General features: G+C 33.5%; 1 protein-coding gene across 1 annotated transcript in view; it reads right to left on the bottom strand.

Annotated features, from left to right (window-relative positions):
- ANGPT1 (angiopoietin 1) overlaps positions 1-23,204 on the bottom strand; it is a 336,235-nt gene that overhangs the window by 60,772 nt on the left and 252,259 nt on the right. Inside the window, exons 5-6 of the mRNA XM_051970982.1 lie at positions 22,660-22,787; positions 5,936-6,037 (exon numbers count right to left, since the gene is read on the bottom strand). Of these exons, the coding sequence (XP_051826942.1) occupies positions 5,936-6,037; positions 22,660-22,787 (230 nt within the window). The remainder of the gene's footprint in view (positions 1-5,935; positions 6,038-22,659; positions 22,788-23,204) is intronic.

The raw sequence follows: 23,204 nt of genomic DNA on the forward strand, positions 1-23,204 counted from the left end.
AACTTTTGGGATAAGAATTCATTATTTGACAAAAACTGCTGGGAAAATTGGAAATTAGTATGGCAGAAATTAGGCATGGACCCACACTTAATACTATATACCAAGATTAGATCAAAATGGGTCTATGATTTAGGCATAAAGAATGAGATCATAAATAAATTAGAGGAACATAGGATAGTTTACCTTTCAGACTTGTGGAGGAGGAAGGAATTTGTGACCAAAGAAGAACTAGAAACCATTATTGAAATAGAAATTTTGATTACATCAAATTAAAAAGCCTTTGTACAAACAAAACTAATGCAACAAGATTAGAAGGGAAGCAACAAACTGGGAAAACATTTTTACAGTTAAAGATTCTAATAAAGGCTTCATTCCAAAATATATAGAGAATTGACTCTAACTTATAAGAAATCAAGCCATTCTCCAATTGATAACTGGTCAAAGGATAAAAACAGAACATTTTCAGATAATGAAACTGAAACTATCTCCACTCATATGAAAGTGTTCCAAATCACTATTGATCAGAGAAATGCAAATTAACAACTCTGAGATACCACTACACACCTGTCAGATTGGCTAAGATGACAGGAAAAAATAATGATGAATGTTGGAGGGGATGCGAGAAAACTGGGACACTGATGCATTGTTGGTGGAGTTGTGAACAAATGCAACCATTCTGAAGTGATTTGGAATTATGCCCATAAAGTTATCAAACTGTATATATCCTTTGATCCAGGAGTGTCACTATTGGGCTTATATCCCAAAGAGGTACTAAAGAAGGGAAAGGGACCTGTATGTACAAGAATGTTAGTAGTAGCCCTTTTTGTAGTGGTTAGGAACTGGAAAATGAATGGATGCCCATCAATTGAAGAATGGTTGGGTAAATTGTGGTATATGAATGTTATGGAATATTATTGTTCTGTAAGAAATGACCAGCAGGATGAATACAGAGAGGTTTGGAGAGACTTACATGAACTGATGCTGTGTGAAATGAGCAGATCATTATACACTCAACAATACTGTATGAGGATGTATTCTGATGGAAATAGATATCTTTGACAAAGAGAAGATCTAATTCAGTTCCAATTGATCAGTGATGGATAGAATCAGCTGCAGCCAGAGAAGGAACACTGGGAAATGAGTGTAAACTGCATTTTTTGTTTTTCTTCCCAGGCTACTTTTACCTTCTGAATCCAATTCTTCCTGTGAAATAAGAGAACTGTTCGCTTCTGCACACATATATTGTATCTAGGATATACTATAATTTATTTAACATGTATAAGACTGCCTGCCATCTAGAGGAGGGGGTGGAGGAAAGGAAGGAAAAAATCAGAACAGAAGTGAGTACAAGGGATAATGTTGTAAAACATTACACATGCATATGTATTGTCAATAAAAAGTTACAATAAAAAATTTAAAAAAATTTAAAAAAAGAGAAGGTGGTCAGACTGACGTTGAAAATTACTACATTTCTAGGCTGAGCTATTATGACAAAAATGACAATTCTATCTAAATTAATTTACCTATTCAATGCCATACCAATCAAACTACCAAAATTACTTTATAGAGCCAGAAAAAAAATAATAACAAAATTCATCTGGAAGAGCAAAATGTCAACAATTTCAAGGGAATTAATGAAAAAATGCAAATGAAGGTGGGCTAGCTGTACCAGACCTAAAACTATATTCTACAGTAGCTCTCATCAAAACTATTTAGTATTGGCTAAGAAATAGAGTAATTGATGAGTGAAATATGTTAAGTTCACAAGACACAATGGCCAATGATTATAGTAATTTAATGTTTGATAAACCCAGACTTCAGCTTCTGGACAAAAATTGTTGGTAAAATTAGAAAACAGTATGGCAGAAACTAGGTATTGACCAACATCTAACACCTTATAAGGTACCTACCTAACAAGATAAGGTAAAAATGAGTTCATGATTTAGATGTAAAGGGGAATACTATAAGCAAATTGGGAGAATAAGGGATAGTCTATCTCTCAGATCTGAGGAAAAAGAAGAAATTTATGGCCATAGAAGAAATAGAAACCATTATGCAATGAAAAATGTTTAATTGTGAATATGTTGATTAAAAACATTTTATACAAACAAAACCAATACAGGCAAGATTAAAAGGGGAGCAGAAAACTGAGGGAAAATGTTTACATCTAGAAGTTCTGATAAAGGTCTCATTCCTAAAATATATAGAGAATTGACTCAAATTTAGAATACAAGTCATTTTCCAATTGATAAATGCCAAAGGATATAATAAAAAATTAAAGCCATTTCTAATCATATGAAAAAAGTGCTCAAAATCACTATTGCTCAGAGAAATGCAAACTAGGACAACTCTGAGGTACCACTACACACCTTTCAGATTGGCTAAGATAATGATAAATTTTGGAAGATGTATGGGAAAACTGTGACACTAATACTTTGTTGGTGGAATTGTGAACTTATCCAACCATTCTGAAGAGCATCATGGAACTATGCCCAAAGGGCTATCAAAATGGGAATACCCTTTGATGCAGCAGTGTCTCTACTGGGATTGTATCCCAAAGAGATTGTATAAAAAATAGAAACAGATCCACATCTGCAAAAATTTTGGCAGCAGCCCTTTTTTTAGTAGCAAGGAACTCGAAACTGAGTGGATGCTCATCAGTTAGAGAATGGCTGAATATGTTATGATATATAAACGTAAAGGCTTATTGTTCTATAAGAAATGATCAGCATAATGATTTCAGAAAGTCCTGGAGAGTCTTTCATGAACTGATGCTAAGTAAAGTGAGTAGAACCAAGAGAACATTGTACACAGCAAGATTGTATGATGATCAACAGTGAGGGACTAGTATTTTTTCAACAATGAAGTGATTCAAGACAATGCCAATAGATTTGTGATGGTGAGAGCCATTTGCATCCAGGAAAAAGACTATGAGGACTGAATGTGTATCACAACATAGCATTTTCACCTTTTTTGTTGTTGTTTGCTTACTTTTGTTTTAGTTTCTCATTTTTTTTCCTTTTTTTTTGATCTGATTTTTATTGTGGAGCATGAGAAATGTGGAAATATGTTTAGAGAATTGCACCCATTTAACCTATATTGGGTTGCTTGTCAAAAAGAGGAAAGTTGGGGGAAGGGAGGGAGAAAAAAATTGGAACACAAGATTTCGCGAGACTAAATGTTGAAAATTATCTTTGCATGCATTTTGAAAATAAAAAAGTTATTACTAAAAGTTTTTTTTTAAGAAAAGAAAATTATTACATTTCTTTCAGGAAAAAGATCAATGCTGAAGGAAGGCCAGGATAGACCACTTGTTTTAGTGTAATCAATTCGAGTTAAAACAAGGCCATCAATTCTTGTAATAGTAATAACATTTCTTCCCTTGCTTCTTTCCTAATGGCCTCAGCAATCAGAGATGTTACATTTCCTAAACATGCTGGAAATAATATATATCTGAAATACTTTACAAGTTTTAGTATATTAAAAGAAAATAACTGTATGAAAATATTCTTTATCAAACAGAAGCTGATAGCCTTAAAAGGCTAAGACTCCAGTCTAACTTAAACAACATTCCAATAATGAAAAATCATTTCCTAAAAATGAAGATTTTTGGTAAATACTTAAAAGATAAGGATCAATTCCATGCTTTACATGTCACTTTTCTTTTATATGTCTAGTTTGCCAAGACATTTAATATGATATGGTGTATAATTCCCTGATTTGGAATATCACCAATATTAAAAAGTATTTGTCTTAACAATGAGAAAAACAATTATAGGAATGTTATCCTCACTCTCCCCCATTTGTTGAGGGTTATCACTCTACTTTGATTCTAATCAGATTCACATATACATTTGTTCATGTATATCTACATTCTAGATATCTTGATATCTTTACATTTACATTTGACGTCTATGTACGTCTTATTCTCCATCCTTCAAATTCTAACTTAATAGCAAATGAAAATTTGTGCTAATGATGAAAGTTCAAAAACCTCACATAGCTCATAAATGGATATTAAATGCTGAAGGAACTGAGAATCACAACAAAAATGAGGAATATTTTAAAGACGGATACATATAAGAAGAGAAAATGAAAATAAGTTTTGATCAAATAAAGGAAATTGTGTCTATAGTGTCTGTATTTTAGTGTTTGTGTTGGTATGTATGTATATGTGTGTATGTATGTGTGTATGTATATGGTGTACTGTCATTCCACAAAATAAATTTACAAGTATATAGCCAAATGTCTTTTTGAATAATGATTATTGCCTTCTGCTGTTCTATCAGCTTATTAATTATATCAAAAATGGACTTAGTTCTCTTAACACTATTATCTTTCTGAAATAATAGGAATATATTTAATAATCATTTCTAGAATTTTTCTGGGATTTTATGTGACATTCATCTATTTTTAAAACTTGTTTCTGCTGTTGTAGACCAGCACTTTTGTCCATTTACATTTAATATGCTATTTCTCACTTCTTAAAATTTCCCAAACACAGATGTGTTGTAATCATTTCTATTTCACTACTCTAGAATATTTTCCCCTGAAAATGAGACTTGAAACAATTTCAAGTACTTAGTCCTTTCTTGAGTATTATCTCAGATAAATCTAGTACCCATTATGACTTAATTATGTTTGTTCTAATATTCCTCATTTGAAACTCATTTTTCTTAATAGAGACAAAATAATAATAATTTACCTAATACATAACCATGATCCCATCAAAGTTCCCATTGTCCTTCCTTCCCTAAAAAATGTCATATCTTGCCATTCATATTCAAGAGCTTCTAATACCTCAGGCAACAAAACATATTTCTTGAGCCTTTTTCCTACTTCAAAACATGAAATCACAAAAATAAATTCAGAAGCCATATAGTCCAATATATACTTTAAAATACACTCCCTTTACATCACACAAAAGTAGTTATCAGCCTTTGTTTAAAGAATCTCTAGTTCTCAAGCAGTTCATTCTACCAATAATTCTTTGAACAATCTACAAATCATTGACTTATTTAAAAATGAATCATAATTTTCAACTCACATTTGCCTTTTGCTATCATATATTCTTAAAGTTAAAAGAGACCACATCTCTCTACACCATATTCCCTGAGCCCAATTTAATACTGATCTCAATAAATATATAAAAACATACTTGATTTGTTTTGAAGAATATTATCAAATTCTTCGTGGAATTTCTCTATTTCACTATCTTGGTGCAAAACAACAATTATCTTCACGGTAGTCATTTTGCTTATGTTCAGTCATGAGCTATGCAAGGAGCTTGTATCACTCTAAATTCCTTAAAGCTACTAGGAAGCAATAACTTAAAATATTTCTACTGATGATAAATGAACACTATCATCATCTATACATAAGCACAAAGATGAAGCAAACTAATATGGGTGTAATACCATCCCCATTCCCAAGCATAATCTATTGCCAAAAGTGTTCCCCATACAAGAAGGGATAAAATTTTAATTTGACTATTCCACATACATTTATTAAGCATTTACTATAATTTATAATTACTGTGCAAGGCCCTAGACATTCAGAGAGAATTTTTTTAAATAGTCCCTGCTTTCAAGATGCTTACAACTTAATAGCAAGATACTTTGTATATGACATAAATTAAAAAGAGGCTCAGTCTATGATGATTAGAAGTCTAAATGCAGTCAATATTCTACTAACTGGCTTAATATTGCATCTTGCTCAGATATTGTTTCATATTATGCACATATGAAATTTGTGTTATATTTGAGGGAAATGCTACTATCATAAACTTATCCTTCTACTACAAAGTTTTTGCAAAGTTGGCCTAAAATAATGGGGGAAACATTATTATTAGGTTTTGTTTTTTGAGGGTTGAACAGTGTAATATAAATAACTTGACAGTAAAACATTCCAAATTAGGGTCAAGCATTTATCTTACCATTTTATATTCTTTCCAACCTCTTTGAAAATCCAGACTCCCATCTTCACGATGTTGTATTACTGTCCATCCTCCTCCTGTAAGCTCCATATTGCAAAATACCTACAAAAATAATGGGGGAATCATTGCACAGTGGTGTTGAATTGGTATCCACAGAAGATGAAAGATACATGGAATAGAAATTGTTTTGTAGTGAAAATCATTTAGGTTAGATCTCAACAATAAATGTCATAAGGCTTGCTACTTTACTACTTACTTGTGCTGCTTGACTCTTGATATTTCATCTAATTTCCGCGGGCTTTAGTATTCTTATTTATAACACATATGTGTTAGATGAGACAATCATAGAATTATTTTTTCTTTCAGTTCTTAGCTATGGAATCCTATGACAAAGACTTGATTTGATTTTCTTATTGATTACACTAGATGTGACCAATTGCATCAGGACATTTAATATCAAAACTGGTCAAAGTAATGCTAAATTAACCAAATGAATAGTAGTATAGAATTGACAGCCTTAAATAAACATGAGATTATGAGGCATAAGAAAAAATGAACATAAGATCATTGGACTTTAGAGGTGGGAGGGACCTTAGACTTAATTCAATTCCTCCATTTTAGAGATGAAGGAATTGAGACTTAGAACTATTAATCAACATGCCCAAGCTCACACAGTAAGTATCAGAAGAAGATTAAAACTCATCTTCTGATTACAAATTCATCATACTTTATAGTATACCATTCTATTAATCTTAATCTATAATTCATATTCAAATCATATATATACTATATCTGTAATATAATATATATATATTAATAATGTATAATAATCTAAAACTTGTATATTTGTATATGTATATATGTATATATGCATGCATGTGTGTATATATGTATACACACAGAGAAAATAAAAAATTCCTCTATTAAAGTTTTGAAATCACACACTAGAATAAGAATAAGTCAAAATATAATTGTTGTTCTGATCCAGTAAACACCATTAGAAACCAATTTGGCACATTGGATGACTTATTTCCAAACAGAGGAGGGAGGAATATGACCTGTTATGATCCTTTTGACAGGGTCACACTTTCTTTCCTATGTGGAAAAGCTATTCTAACCTTCCACACACTTGTGTGTGCTTCAATTGTTCTAAAGGCCACAGTATTTATTCATAAGTTGATGTATTTCCCCCCAGAGTCTTAGAGAGAAGGAAAACATATGTAACACATAATGGTCTTTGGAGAGCAATCTTTGTTTTCAGAGTAGTGTGCATACAGCCACTTGATAATTCAAGACCATCTATGGGGATGATAATTCCCTTGCTTTGCTGAATCAGCAAACTACTGGAACATTTCTGTGGCAGGCTAAAGGTGTGGGTGTGAAGCAATAGCAGTAGTTTGTGTGGACACACAGAATGCAAAGTTTCAATTCAGGGAAAAACCTCAAACTTTTCCCTAAGGCAATGAGTGGGGACAAAACAGGGATAGGGCCCTCAAGTAAAACTGCCAATGTATTTCCTGTGAAAGGGACGATTGATTTCTAGAGCTGTAGAAAGTCTTTAGATATCATCAGTTCTAACCCTTTTATTCTAAAGGTAAAGGAAATTAAAAAAAAAAAAATTACAGCAAATGGCAATTAGGTGGCACATTGAATAGAGAATTGGGCTTGGAATCAGGAAGACTCATATTTGTGAATTCAAATCTGGGCTGAGACACTTATTAGCCATATGAACTTGGGCAAGTCACTTAACTATCTTACTTCCTAATCTGTAAAATGAACTGGAAAAGGAAATGGTAGATTACTCGAGTATCTTTTCCAAGAAAACCCCAAATGGGGTCAGGAAGTCTTACATGATTGAACCAACTAAACAAATAATAGCAAAGAGAACAGAGACTAGATTTAGTCAGGAAGAGCTGGGTTCAGATTTCATCTCTGTTATTTATTGACTAGCTGTATAAGCCCAGAGAAATCCTCTTATACCCTTGTACTTCAGGTTCTTCACTGATATAATGAGGAAGTGGGACTAGGAGCTTCTAAGGTCCCTTTTCTCTCTAAATCTATGGTTATATAAGGGTCATACAGGTAACTTGACCTGCCTGGTATCATACAGCAAACTAGTGGTAAAAAATGGGGGCAGAACCTTCCCTCTTCCCCTCCCCATCTTCTCTCTCCCTCTCTCTCTCTCTCTCTCTCTCTCTCTCTCTCTCTCTCTCTCTCTCTCTCTCTCTCTCTCTCTCTCTCTGTCTCTGTCTCTCTTTCTCTCTCTCTTTCTTTTTTTCTTCCATTCCAGTTTATGTAACCTATGTTTTAGGAAAACTGGAATAGTTTGCTATTTCCCAATCATTGTTTGTTCCATGACCAAATTATTGTTGTGAAATATGCAATCACTTCACCTCACAGATCATAGATCTGGATTGATGAAAATATCTTAGTTTCACTGGGTATTTGAACTATCATATAAAGAATGATTTTAAAATTGCAGAGGAACAAATGAAATTTTCTGGTTTGTGCTTAACTTTTTTAAGTAACTGAAAACTCAAGGATAGATTCCTATTTCAAAGAGATGCATTTTTTCTAAAAATATATATGGAAGCAGGAATGGAATTGATTGCTGCCAATGTATCTGTCTTTGAAATTCAATTCCTTTTTGGATTGAGTGCTTTATTTACATGACAGCAAAAGTTAGTCACATCTAGTCATTATTCTCTATAATGTCATCAACAAATTTGTATAGTTTACCTCTAATAAGTATTGAATTTTCCTGCTTTGGCATCTTTGTTCACACTACTGCCTCAGTTTTGAATAGTCCTTTCCTATTTAAATTTTCATCTCCTGTAGACTTTCTAAAATGCAATCTAAACAATGAAATTTTCTTTGATTACTGTGACTAGGCATTTTCTGTTCCTTCTCTGAACTTTTATAACAGTTTGTTTATATGATGCATATACCACTTATTTCATATTTTTTCTACTTCTTGATATATAGTAAGCACCAATAAATGATTTTCATTCTATTGTATTCTATTATTATAAGGTTCATGGCTTAGTTGCTTTCATTTGATTTTGTTTGTTTGGGGCAATGATCACCTTTTACTTTTTTGTATTCTATGAAGTGTTTTGTATGTAGAAGGTATGTAATGATTTTTTTGAATAAATTAAAAGGATCCAATAATGCACACATATAATTTTAGTGACTAAAATTTTTACTTAATGGGGATAGAATTACTGGCCTGCTTAAAGTATCTATAGTACATATATATATATATATATATATATATTTCTTTACATTCTTTATTTCTTAAATTTTTTAAGACACTTAATCTACTAAAATAAATGCCTTTTTATAAATTTCATATATAAAAATATTATGTTTTGAAGGAAGATGTCTTTACCCACCAGTCTAGCTGATTTTATCACAGGAACTAAGGAATAAACATGTAACAAAGTTTCCAAGATATTAAAGATGTTAATGTGTTAAATGAAATATGAATGCATGTCTCTACTTGTCTCTTTATGAAGTGTGAAAGATGATAAAATTATAGGGACAATTTGGCTGAGGATTGGCTCTACCTTTGTGGTCTTTTAAAATCTAATCTTGCCACCTCTGAAGACAGTCTGTCCCAAAGAAGTTTCAAGAAATAATGATCTTTGACAGCAGAGAAAGCTTAAAGAAAGAAGTATTCCTGGCAGTCTAGAGTAGAAAAGCTAATAAATTGGACCTTGGAACCAAAAATGAGCCATTTGCCCAGCAGAGATGCTGGGGGAATGTATAGTAATTGCAAAAATAGGAAATGATACATTTACTACTAAAGAAATGAGTTGTTTTGATCATATATTTTTCTATGTATTTTTTTTTTTTATTGTAAATGTAGTCAGGTTGTGCCCATTTTCCCCAACACTGTGCTAGCTTAGGAATTTAAAAAGATAATTGCTTTAAAGATAATTATCTCTATTAGACAGCTTTTAAAGGTAGTGTTTTAGTAGGCAAATGATGAGCTTTAGTTTTAGGAAGAAGTACTATAAAGCATACTTTGAACTCTGATATATAAGTAGTCCTTTTGGAGAAATAACCACAGATTAAAAGTACATACCGACTGGAAGGTAGAACCCAGAGAGGGTTTACAATTAATGATGTCATGAACATGAAAAACATATATATGTGAAACTGGAATGAGATTTAACTTTCCATTATTCCTGTGATGTGTTTAGCTAATGCACTCTTAAAATTCACAATGTGATTGACCTATTTGCTATATGTCTATCTTGTAGTATGCATTTATGGTATTTATTGAGCACCAGTTATGTGAAAACTATGGATAAATAGTTCAGAAAATAAAATCAAAGGATTTTAGAAGATGAGTATATCAATATAGATCTGCAGGCTGTAAAAAATTTTGTAAACAATGACATTTGGACCTTTAATCAGTGGAATCCAAAGAGTATGAAGGAACATTAGCAGACCTATAATCCAAACAATCCATTATCAAGAATCTCTCCTATGATAACTCTTACAAGTAATTATCTAACCACCATCTGACTACTTCCACTAGGTATCAATCTAATCCACATGAAATAGGCCATTCTATTTGGGGTCAGCTCTAATAATTTGGGAAATTCTGTCTATTTAACTCAAAAACTGAGTCTTTATAACATCTCTCCTAGTTCTTTCCTTTGAAGTCCCAAAGAATAAATCTAATCTATATCAGTTTTTTTTTTCAAATCCATAATTACTAATTTCATAAACCCTACTACAAGTATATACTAGACTCGCAAGCCAGATACGGCAGCTGAGGACATTTATTCCCCTCACCCAGGGCTATGAAGTTTCTTTTTTTCCAATCTTTCTTTTTTTTTTTTTTTTTGGTTTTGCTTGACTGATTCTTGATGTCTCAATGAATCAGTCATTTCTATTTGTTCAGTTCTAATTTTTAGTGAGTTATTTTCTTTGTTAGCTTTTTTTACTTCTTTTTGTATATGTCCAATTGAGTTGTTTTGCTCTATGGAATTTTTTTCCATTTCACTAATTTTTTTTTTTTTTTTTAGTGAGTCATTTTCTTTTTCCAATTCGCAAACTCTTGTTTTTTACCTTTTCCAATTCACATTCAAATTTTTCTCTTAGTGAGTTATGTGTCTTTCCCCATTTCTCTTCCAGCTCTCTTTTAAGGTTTTTAATAGTCTCTTCTAGGAGAGCCTTTTGTATTGGAGACCAACAATCGTCTGGAGACTGTCTGCTATTAGTCTCTTCAGGGTTGAAAAGCTGTTCTCTTTCTGTGTAGAAACTATCAATCGTTCTTTTGATTTTTTTACTCATTTTGTTAAAGCCTGTAATGTCTGCCTTCAGAGCCAGGAGGTTACCAGCTTCCTCTGCAGAGCAGTGAAAGGTATATGGACGGGTAGCTGTCCTGCCAGCCGGCTACAAAAAGCAGCGAGGTACTGGAGTGCTCCGGAAAGAGTTCCCCACCAGAAAGTAACTCAGGCTTGCAGGGCCGGGCTGGGAAAGTGCCCTGCAAAGAACCCCTGTGGTGTGAGATAACAACTGCCCTGGGGCTAGACACTTAGCAGTGAGAGTTTCACTGCCCCAAGCCAAACCCTGCCCTGGGGCTGTGGGTATTAGCAGCTGAGCAGTGCATGGATTTGCAGGGACCGGAAGTGTCTGCCCCGAAGCACAATCAGCTGGGGAGGTTCTATTGCCCCAGCCGAGCCCCCCACTCTGCCGATTAGAGGCTGCCCAGGCTGTGCCCCCTTGCCGTGCAGATTAGTAACCGCCCCCGCAAAAGCCCCGAACTGCCGGATGTGGCCACAGGGCTGCAGTAAAGTCTGCCTGAGTCACTTCCAGGTTTGAGGGATTACAGCCAGATCTCGTTAGGTTCTGGCATTTTTTAGAGGACCCTGTGTTTTAGGCTTTAACTTCTCTGCCAGTTTACTGCTTTGTAATCAAGGCAGAGCAGTTAGCCTAGAGCAGAGTGGTCTCTATAACTTCTCTAGCCACAGAGATCACCCCCGCCCCTGGTCTGCTCAGGACACTAGCCTCTCGCTGCCTGTGCTAGTCTGTTCCTGGCCCCTCAGGACAAACCTTTCCTGGCGAGCTTCCGCATCGGCTGGTAAGTTGTAGTGCTTCTTATCTTCATGAATTTAAGCAGTGAAGAGTTATTTTTGAGGCTGGATTAAATAGTTGGTTATGAGGGTAATGAGAGGAGCTTAGAGAGTCGTGTGTGCCTGTTCCGCCATCTTGGCTCCCCAACTTCGAAGTTTCTTTATTTAAAGGCCCACAAAATAAAGATTTTGTTTTTACTATAGTCCAGCCCTCCAACAGTCTGAGGGACAATGAACTGGCCCCCTATTTAAAAAGTTTGAGGACCCCTGTACTAGAGTATTCCTATCTTCTCCAGGCTACATAGTACTAGTTAGTTCAACCTCTTCCTAGCATAAGTTTAAGGTCATAAACCAACCATATCCATTTCTCGAGTTCATCAATGTTTTTCCCTGAAACATGGCATCCAGAATCGAGCATTGTATTTCAGAGCAAAATATAATGGGACTATAAGCTAACTCATCTTGGTTAACATATCTCTCTCTCTTTTTTTTTTTTTTTTTTTTTTTTTTCAGTATGAGATCTAATTAGCTTTTTGGTTGTTGTAGTTCTGTACTGACTCATAGAAAAAAATGCAATTTATTACAACTCTTATATTTCGGAGTGGATGGGCAGGATTTATTTGGTGGAAGCAAAAGTGATACACCATGAACAAATATGCATAGAAAAAATGATCAAGGATTTTATTTTTGCCCAAAACAATAAGATTAGTTTGCTTAAACAAAGGGCTCATGGAGGGAAATTGTTTGAGATAATTTGAGAATGATGCTAAGGATTCATCAAATCAAGTTTGCCCTTGATTGTCAGGATAAGGAATTTGACATTTATCCTGCAGGCAATTAAAAGTCACATTAAGTTTTGGGGCAGGTAATAACATAATCAGAATAGCATTTTAGAAAGATGAATCTGGAAGCAGAGTATAATACAGAAAGAGGTAGAAAATATTTAGGTCAAGGAGGCTGTTTAACAATCTAGGTAAGAAGTCACAAGAACATAGACATGGGCAGTAGTGGTGGAAATGGAAAGAAAAAGACAAATATGAGATTTAAAAAGCAGAAACCAATAAGTTTGCATGCTAAGTAAAGATGGTAAATGAAAGTAAAAAATAGAGATGTTTTCATGGCATTTAACCTAAGTAACTATGAGAATTGATATAAATAGAGAAAATAATCATAATGAAAAAGATGATCAAATTTCATTTGGACATGTTGGTTTTGGGGTGAAAGCAAGACATTCAAATGAAAATGTCTCAGTATAGTGTTAAAGATGGACCACTAAAGTACAGATTTGTAGGTATAGAGTTGAATTTCAGATTTGGAAGATTATATCAAAAAGGCTTTAGAGTCTAAGTATGCATACTCACACACATACATACACAGAGATCATACTTTAGAAGTGATCATCTAGAGTTACCTATAAGCCTCCAATGGGAAGAAGACAAACTTTCTCAATGGAAACAAAAAACAAAGGTAGGAGGAAAATCAGGATAGTGTAGAATCAGATAAGTCAAAAGAGCAAAAGGTTGATGGTGTCAACTGCCACAGATAGATCAAAAAAGAAGCCAACTGTTAAAATCTCAATAGCTTTCTTTTATTTGATTCTGATAGAAATGTTATGATTGTTGATTTTGAAGAGAACTGCTTCAAATGTTTCATCAGGAAGAAAGCCAGAAGTTTAAGGAAGATTTAAATGTTATTCAAGTAAAATTTATTAAGTGCTTATTATATACCAGGAACTGTGGTTAGTGGTAAGTGTAAAAATAAAGGTAAACATTTAAAAACAAAAAACAAAAAACAAAAAAAAAAAAAAAAAAAGGAAACACAACAACATACTTCTCCCCCAATAGTCCTTGTTCTGAAGAAGGACAAAGTCTAATGGGAGATAAAACATGCTAATAACTACATACAAGTAAGTTATATAAAGAATAAATTGAGAGTATTTCCAGAGGCAAGACCCCAAGATTAGGAAAGACTGAGAAAGGCTTCCTATAAAAAGTAAGGAAGAATGGAGAGAACATGTAGATCATTCATTTGAGAAATTTGGGAAAGAGAGAAAAAAAAAAAAAACTAAATGGTATTTATGGGACTGCACGATCTTTCTAGACAGAGGAAACCTGGCTAAACTCTTGTGATGTAACTAATTCTTCTTTCCCTTCCACATTTTACTGTGGATTGACTTTCTTCCAATATGAGGTTAGATTTTCCATCCTCTTTCAATTCTATCTTAATGACTTTGTGATTTTGACACACTTTGCCAAACTTTGCTTTATAAGTAATGAGGCAAGGTAACCTCTAATTTCCTGAGGGAAAGAGTTAATTCTATCTACAAGTGATTCTTGCCTAGACTGGGTGGAGTAAATTGAATTGTGATATTATTGTTTAATATCTAGTGGCTATATTAAGTTCAAAGAATCAGAGAATCATGGAATTTAAAAGCTGGAAGGGACATGAAAGATCATTTATTACAAACCTTGCATTTTACCAAATGTTCTTTTTTGTCATTCAGAAATAGAAGAGCAAAGCTTCTTTTGGCAGCATTTGTAGCAGCTTGTAAAATGTAAAAAACAACAAAAAAAAAAAACTTTTAGGAGTTCCAGCTTCGGTAAAAGGGATCCATAGGATTATAGGATTATAGACTTGGAAGAAAACCTAGTCCCAATCTTTGATTTTACAAAATTTTATGGTCATTTCCAATTTCATTCTAGATGGTAGATGCTATTAACCCCATACCACTTACTTTACAGATGAGGAAATTGAGGATCAGAAACTTTAGTTGCCCAAAGTTATGCAATTAATAACTATCAGGGCTAAAATGAAGCCACTGAGTTTCATAGAGGTTCATCAATTATCTAAGGCATTACAACTAGTAAATAGCCAAGAGTAGAACCTAAGTTTCCCAGTTCCCAAGTTATTTTTTTCCTTTTCAGTCTATCAGCGCTTACATTATTGAATGTTAACACTTTTTGTTGATATGTTCTTCCAAATGCAATTTATTCTTTTTGGGGGTGCTGGATGATCTTGAGGAATGGGACTCATTTCTCCCCAATTCAGTAGTTTCAAGTCTTTTAAGGTTCCCTCCCCTTCCTACCCAAGAACTCCTGTGTGTCACTAAAAAAATGGATTAGTCAACAAACCTTTATTAAGCACTAGCTATTGCCAAGCACTGTTAAGTGCTAGGGAAATAAAAAAAGGCAGAAGCAGACCCTGCTCTCAAGGAGCTCACATTCCAATGGTGGAAACTTAGAGGGGAAAAAAAGGAAAGAGAAAGATTAATATTGCTGAAGCTTGAACCACAGCTAGTTTTCAGAGCTCTTCCAGCTTTTAATGAATGAAGTTGAGGGCATTAGCAAGCTTATCCTGGTATGCACAAAAACATTTTTGGTTAGATTTTTAAATTAAAGTTACATTTATACCCCATATACAATTTTTTTTAATTAAAATATGCTCTATTCTAGCTTCAAGTTTATCACCACAAATCCCAGGTTATACATTTTAATTCTCTTCTACATATTATCCATTTTTACAAATGCTTTAGAAAGTTTTAGAAATTAATTTGAGTGTCCAGTCTGTGGGGTTCTCAGAAACTCATCTCTAGATTATTTTAAAAGATTATATTCCTAGCTATTACTTAGTGGTTTAATTTTGAGCAGATTCTGTCTGTCCCTCTGTTATTCTCTTTATCTGTGTTTCTGTCTTTGTCTTTTTGTCTGTTTCATCCCTATAAAATGAAGAGCATGACTTCTATGGTCCCACACTGCTCTAGAATCTCTGTGCTTGCAATAATATCTTTTTAGGAAAATGTCTAGGCAATGGTGATGGGCTAAGGGATTTAATTTCTAAAATAATCATTATTTTAGAATTTAGTATGAGGATTTCATAATGTTTTTCTCCAAATTTTCTGTTCTGGCGAGGAAGAAGAAAGAAGCCTCAAGATATGAGTCTGAGAGCTAACAAATAAAACATTTCCTCTGGACCTTAGATTCACCAAAGGACATTTCAGACAAAGATATTAGTTAAAATCTTAGAGTAATCATCTACTTACAAATTGAATATCTAGAGGGCATAGGCAAAATTAACACTTTTAAATAGGTTTGCAATAAGGTTTGAAGAAATGACCTTTCCAAGCCTCTAAGACTCAAAATAGCTTGAGGCCATCTACTGCCAAAGCTGCTCTAGTAGCTGCCTGAAACCCATAGCAATTTTGTAATAAGAACAGTCTGGGGGATTTCTTCTGCTTCTGAAGAAAAGAAGACAGGATCAGATTTTAACAAGACTAGTGGTATACCAGATGTTTAGCTAAAAAGAAAAGAAAAGAGAAAAAAAAGGAGGAAAAAAAAAGCTGGCACCAGAAGTATCCAGGAAAAAAAAAACTGATTTGGTTTTTGATTTTGAGTTTGCTAGGTTCTGATATTCATTAAATCTGCATTTTAATATAATATATTTATTTTTCTATATAGCATGTTTATTATTATATATGCAAATATTTAAACAAAGGTATTAATAGGCAGTACAATTTTATGAAAAAAAAAGTTCTGGGTTTGATCTCCAAACCCAAACAACATTTTTATATATATAATAAGTAAACAGATTTACCTTAATGAATGCCTATATTTAAACTTTAATATTTTACTTATATTCCTTCTCGACCTTTTATATCGAATTTGCTATTGGATTTTGGTCTTTTTGTTACAAATATCTGAAAGTCTTTGCATAATATCCAATTTTTTTAAGTTCAGGATTATACTCAACTTTATTTGCAATATAATGTTCCAAGACCTATAGTCTTTTAGAGTAGAAGGTGGTAGGTCTTATGACTGTATTTCTGCAGTATTTAATTTTTTTGTTGTTTTTGTTGCTTGCAATATTTTCTCCTTAACCTGGGAATGTTGAAATTTAGTTATAACATGCTTGCAAGTTTTCTTCCTGGAATCTCTTTCAAATGGTGAATGGTATTTTTTTTTTCTATTTCTACTTAATATTCTTGTTCTATAACTTCAAGGCAATTTTCCATACAATTCCTTGTAATATACTTACTATCTCTTGTGCCTTTGGGCACATTACATAACTTCTCTGTCTTTCAGCATCTTCCCCCTATAAATTTATGGTGTTGAATAGGATAACTCCCAAATTCCTTTCTGGCATTAAAAAAAAATGACCAAGGAATACCTTTACAATTAGAATCTATGAAAGTACTTGATTCACAGGTCTTAATTGCAAAGGAAATACTAAATTCCTAACTAAACTTTTAAATATGTTAAAATCTATATAAAAATATACTTTGCTTCAGACCTATTGATAAACTAATCAAATGCACACTAATTACAATGTGGTAGGGATTAAATCTAGTGTGGTAAATGGAACGAGTTCTGGATTTTGAGCTAGAGGACTTGAGTTTAAATCTTGGCTCTCTAATTTCCCCTACCCCATGCAACATTAGTCACTTTATCCAATATTTAATCTTGATTTTTCCATCTGTAAAATGCAAGTGTGGAATAGATGGTCACTCTAGCTCTCAAGTTATGATTCTACTCTTTTTTGCCTGTTTCTCTGAGATTTCACATGTTGTGATTTTAGTTTTATGAAGATCTCTACAGTTTTGATTGAAATATTAGTTACATGGAACTTTAGATGTCCTGATTTTCTTTGCTGAAAAAAAAAATGTATTTAACTATATAACAAAAGCCACATTGCTGTTTCTAGTGAGAAAAGAAACAAATTAATCTTTTATTAACTAAGAAAATTTCAAGGGGAAAATGCTAGGTTTTGTTGGCAGAAGGATTTGAGACACGAAAAAAACTTAAAAGTCTCATTTGCCAGTTTGCCCTCTCTGGTGAGATCCCCACTAGTGGATGGGGAACCTGTTACATTAGGTATGCTGTTGAGTTTATTGAAAATCTGACTCTGACTTAACTCTATCCAGTAAAAGATTGAACTGGCTCATATCCCAGACAAGGTCAAGGCTTTCAACCATTAAACACGTTTTAACATAATATGGGGGTTGAAATTCAAATGATGAAAGTGAAATTTGATTCAACTCATTTTCATGTTTTTATGCTTTTCTGAAGGAGATGGAAGGAGATGCTTAGGGATGCTAATTGTTTTTCCATAGCTTCACAATGAAAAGATTCAACATATCAGTTATAACCTCTACCAAGAATTAGAAGATATATTAGTTCTAAAATATTTTAAAATAAGAACAAGTAGAGTTTTGGGTACAATTTGAATTTTTATAGATGAAAATATGTTGGCTGCAAGACAATTTATGAAATGAAAAGAAAATTCATGCTTCCTGCAATAATGTTTAGAAAAGAAGCTAGTGCATAAAATAACCACAAGTTAATAATTTAAATGTGAAAAGATTCTAAATGTCCAATATGTTTCTATTTCAATTGTTTAAAATGTGAAATGAACTCAGAAAATTGTCATTAGTTCTCCTCATCAGCATTATAAAACAATGCTTTTCTCCTCATTTTTAATTTTAATATTTTGAGCTTTTTAGATGTTTCTCAATGATATAGCAATGCAAATAAAAAACAATAATATACCAAGTTTTGTTATTCTTGCAACTTGAGTACTGCCTACAACATTTCCTCAATCCTGGCCAATTGTCCTTGCCCTAGACTCAGTTTTTCATATATGGTACCAATTTACCAGTTTATTAGGTCAATCTAATTGAACCAGATTTAAATTATCAGATAGAAATAAGAGTGGAAAGTTGGAATTCCTGTAAGCTGCATTACTGATTCCTGCATAAAATCACATATATATTCTTTATTCTAAATCCTATTTACAATAGAAACAATTTTTTTTGCCCAAAGTCAGAATATGGAATTGTTCTGAATATTGTAATAATCTAGATTTTTATCCATGTCAGCTACTGATTCTATATTTTCTAATAATATCTTAAACAATAGGGGCATGGGTAAAAACTCATTTTTGATTATCTTAAATTAGCACTAATGCCAATTAAATTAATGAAAAGATAAATAAACATAACTAATATTTGGGAAGTTTCATATAAAATAGACTTTCTAGTACCATGACTCATGATGACTTACAAATTGACTGACTTTAAACAGTCTACAAATTAGGGAAAATACTACTGTTATAAACATTTAAGATGTTGTCCAATTCTCTCACTTTTACAGATGAGATAAACCTGAGGTAGAGTGATAGGCAGTAAATTACTAACCCAGTTATTATTTGAATATAGATGCCCAATTCCAATCTTACTTCTTTTTTGCCAAACTACATTGCCTTCCTACAGAAAATCCTTGTTCACCAGTAGGGAAATATCTTTAAAAAGATTATTATACAAGGCCAGAAAAAGTCTCAGTGTTTCAATGTTCCTTCCATGTTTCCTGTTATGGATCTTCTTTTGATGTGCACCTCGGCCATTATTGATAAAAATCAGTCTTTAATCAAGGTCTCCTCCAACCTCTCTCTGCCTCCAGGAAACAATATCTTCTGGTAAGTTTACTAGTTTATCTTCTGGTAAAACTGTGTTTTCTTTAGAACGATCTTCCTAGATGTCAGGATTCTGGTTGGTCCCTTACTAGATTTTGTTCTGGACATGCCACTGTGGTAAACTGAGGAAATGCTACACCCTGAGGAGTTTGAGGTGATTATATCTTGGGGGAGGGGTAGTAAAAAAAACACAGCAGACTAAATAGAACAAAGAAAACTCATATTTTAGTTTACATCTGCTGTTATCTAGTTGTTTGCTTTTAGTTGGGCAAGTTGTCTCAAATTTCTCATTGGCAAAAGATGACGCTTATATGATACACTATCTAAATGTGAGAAGCATTATGACACAGATCCACCTCCCTTTGGTAGCAATTGAACTGCCTTCAAACAATATATCTTTGATTTATTATTTATTATTATTATTATTTATTTATTGTGTGTGTGTGTGTGTGTGTGTGTGTGTGTGTGTGTGTGTACATTGTCTCCCCTGATAGAATATAATTTCCTGAGGTCAAAGATAATTTCTTTTTTGTTTTTTTTTTTAATTTATGTATATTCAGTCTGCTGTAGGCACTTCATAAATACTTGTTGATTATTTGATAAAAGATAGAATGCTGGACTAGGAATGAGGAACATCTGAGTTCTAATCCTAATTCTGAGTGCTCTGTGTTTATGACCAAGTCACTGAACTTCTCTGTATTTCAATTTTCTCTGTGAAACGCAAATAATACTACATGTGCTAGCTATCTTACAAGATTGTTTATTTTAAAATGGGAAACATAATAGGATCTCAAAGGATTAAATGAAATACACAAAATGCTATATAAACTTTAACTATTATTAAATTATCATGACTTTCATCATCATCATCACTATTTCCTTCTACCTCACATATTGCTTTGATTCTATGGTATTATTTGCAGGGTATTAACAGATCCTTCCATATTATTCTCTATTATTTTCTTTCTATTCCTTTCAAACAATTTTCCTATATATTTCTTACTTTATCAATAGGATAATATCTTGACTAGCTCAAATCACAACCTTTCATGTGTCTTAGTCTTGGGAGTTCCTGGGACTTAAAAAAAAAAGGAACTACACAGAAACTAGTGAAGTCTCTGAATTTAGCTCAGTTCCTCAATTTTTTGCTTTGTCTGTCAGGGAACTTAAACTTTCCAGGTCTTTTCAGGTCTTTTCAGCTTAGACATAGGGATCAGGGATTGTCATAGCTTACATTCCTCTGGCTTTGCCTTAGAAAATACAAAGTCAATTCAAAGTCCTGATGAAGCACTGAGTTGCGATTTGGTGGCCATTTTACTGGTTGAAATTCTTACCTTTCTTTAGATTAAATAATTAATTGCCATTGTCAGCTATTACTTCCTTATCCTGGATTTATTTCCTAATATTAGCTCTGTTCTACTAAAAGAGAATATCTTAGGATAGCATTTGCTTACTCTGGAAGATACCAGTACTACCAAAGTGGAAAAGCTTGTTGGCAAGGGGATAGATAGTGAATGGGTTCTCCAAGGATCTGCCTAATTAAGTTAAAAAGCTTCATCACCAAAAAACTAATCATCTAGTATTAGTGTTTTGGAGTTAGTGTGTGTTGATTATGTATGCGAGTGTGTGTGAGTGTGTATATTTGACTATGACATCTCAAAGAAAGAACTAAGGTTCATATTGGGGTTGGGGATGTAGTAGACACTAGAATGGAAAATTAAACTTGTGCTGTACCAGCAAAGTACCAGAATGAAATCATATATGCTTTAAAGGATTGTAATATTTATAGCCCAAGTAAGAAAGCAGGATCCTTGGAGGTAGTGTGACACTAAGGAAAGAGTAATAGATTTGATATGAGATCTGAATTTAAATCACTATCTATAAGATTAGTGGACAAGTCCCTTAAAATCTATGGATCCTTGAAAAGGGAGAACTCACCACTAATGAAGAGGAAATTAGAGCAATAATTAGGAGTTACTTTGCCCAACTTTATGCCAATAAATTCGACAACTTAAATGAAATAGAAAAAAAATCTATGGATCTTGATTTTTCTCTTTTTAATGTGCAAAATGATAAGACTAGATTGTATAGACTCTAACTTCCTTTCTTGTTCTAAAAGCAGGGTCCTGTAGCCTGTGAAACAGGGAAGTGAGCTTAAATGAAGATAATGAATCTAGAAAGGAATAGGGAGATAAGAGTGAAGAGGAGGGAGGCTAATTAGGAAGTCAGTTTTAGAGAATGAATGAAAGTAAAGGGTTCTGAGCAGCTAAAAGACAGAGTGGGTACAAAAAGTACTTGAAGATGACTGAACAGGGTGAAACAATTCCCACCACTCATCCCTTTAAAAAAGTTCAGAAAAAGATGGAACAATACACAAAAGCATTGGTCAATTCATCTCTCCCCTGGTGCCTTTTATGCTATAATACTAATGCTATGACATGATATGATATGGGAGAACAACAACAAAAAAGACAATATTGAAACAGAACACCTGGCTTTTAATCTAACTTCTATCATCAATTCACTGTGTGATCTTGGGCAAGTCTTTTAAACCCTATTTGTGTTTTCTGATCTGTAAAATGAGAAGTTTGGTCTCAGTGATTCCTAAAATCCCTTTTCAGCTCTCAGAGAGATTTTCTGATTCCCTGTGAATCCAATTCTCTGACCCAATTTTAGAAAAATATGCAGAGGAAGTTGTCAGATTATTCAGAGAAAAGAATGCCTCTCTTTCCCACCCATCCCACTCCACCCCTCAGGGGCAGTTGTTCTGCCAAACTGATGCTCTAACTCTAAGAGGGCATGATATGGAATGGTGGTAAGGATTTGAGGGATGGGGAGAGGATATCTGTTTTTATAGAAATGTGAAGTCTTTAACTTCCTCTTTCTCAACCCTTCAAGTCACTCTGTGTGGGGTTCTTCATAATCTTGACCAGGAATGCTGGGGCTCACCCTACGAGTGAGCACGGAGCGAGCAGGAAATACTGAAGCTTCCCAGAAGGAAGGGCTCTGCTTGCCCCTCAATGACTCAGGAAGGAACACAGGTTCTCTTGGGACAACCCAGCTCACTGATACACTCTCAGTTTAGCGTGTTCACAGATTAATCACAATCTCCCTTCCTCATTTCAGAGTTCTAGTTCACAACTTGTAAACAAACACTTCAGCTTTTACCTTTTTGGGCTCTGGCACGTTATTAATATAAATAGTGTAGATTCCACTTTTATTAAAACCAGCTTGATACACATCTGCACAGTCTCTAAATGGTTTGTCCTCCTCTCTTTTTGCACTCTTAAGTAAAACTGCAAAGAAAGAAATATGATATTAACAGGACAATTAGTATCCAAAAAGGACTTCATACATAATTTAAAAAAAATTCTTAATGTTTTCAATGCATCTGACAATTAAGGTCTATTCTGCTTAAAACAACAACAACAATAATAATTACAGCATGATGGCCTAAGAAGCTTTTAAAGCAGCTTCCAAAATTAACAAGCTGGCAAAAGGAAAGAAATTACTTCTCTAAGCCTTAATTGTTTCCTTTGACTTTATTCTCTGCAGGAAATCTTTACATTATAGCAAGTGACTGATGCTCTACCCTAATAAGATGAGATACAGGCCTTTCAAATCCCAGTTTTGTGATCCTCTACAGACCCACTTTAATTCACCAGTTACTAAGGAATGATATGAAATTCAATAAAACGATATGCTGCAACAGA

Source organism: Antechinus flavipes, chromosome 1 (assembly GCF_016432865.1).
Source record: "Antechinus flavipes isolate AdamAnt ecotype Samford, QLD, Australia chromosome 1, AdamAnt_v2, whole genome shotgun sequence".
In the NCBI taxonomy this organism is placed as follows: Eukaryota; Metazoa; Chordata; class Mammalia; order Dasyuromorphia; family Dasyuridae; genus Antechinus; species Antechinus flavipes.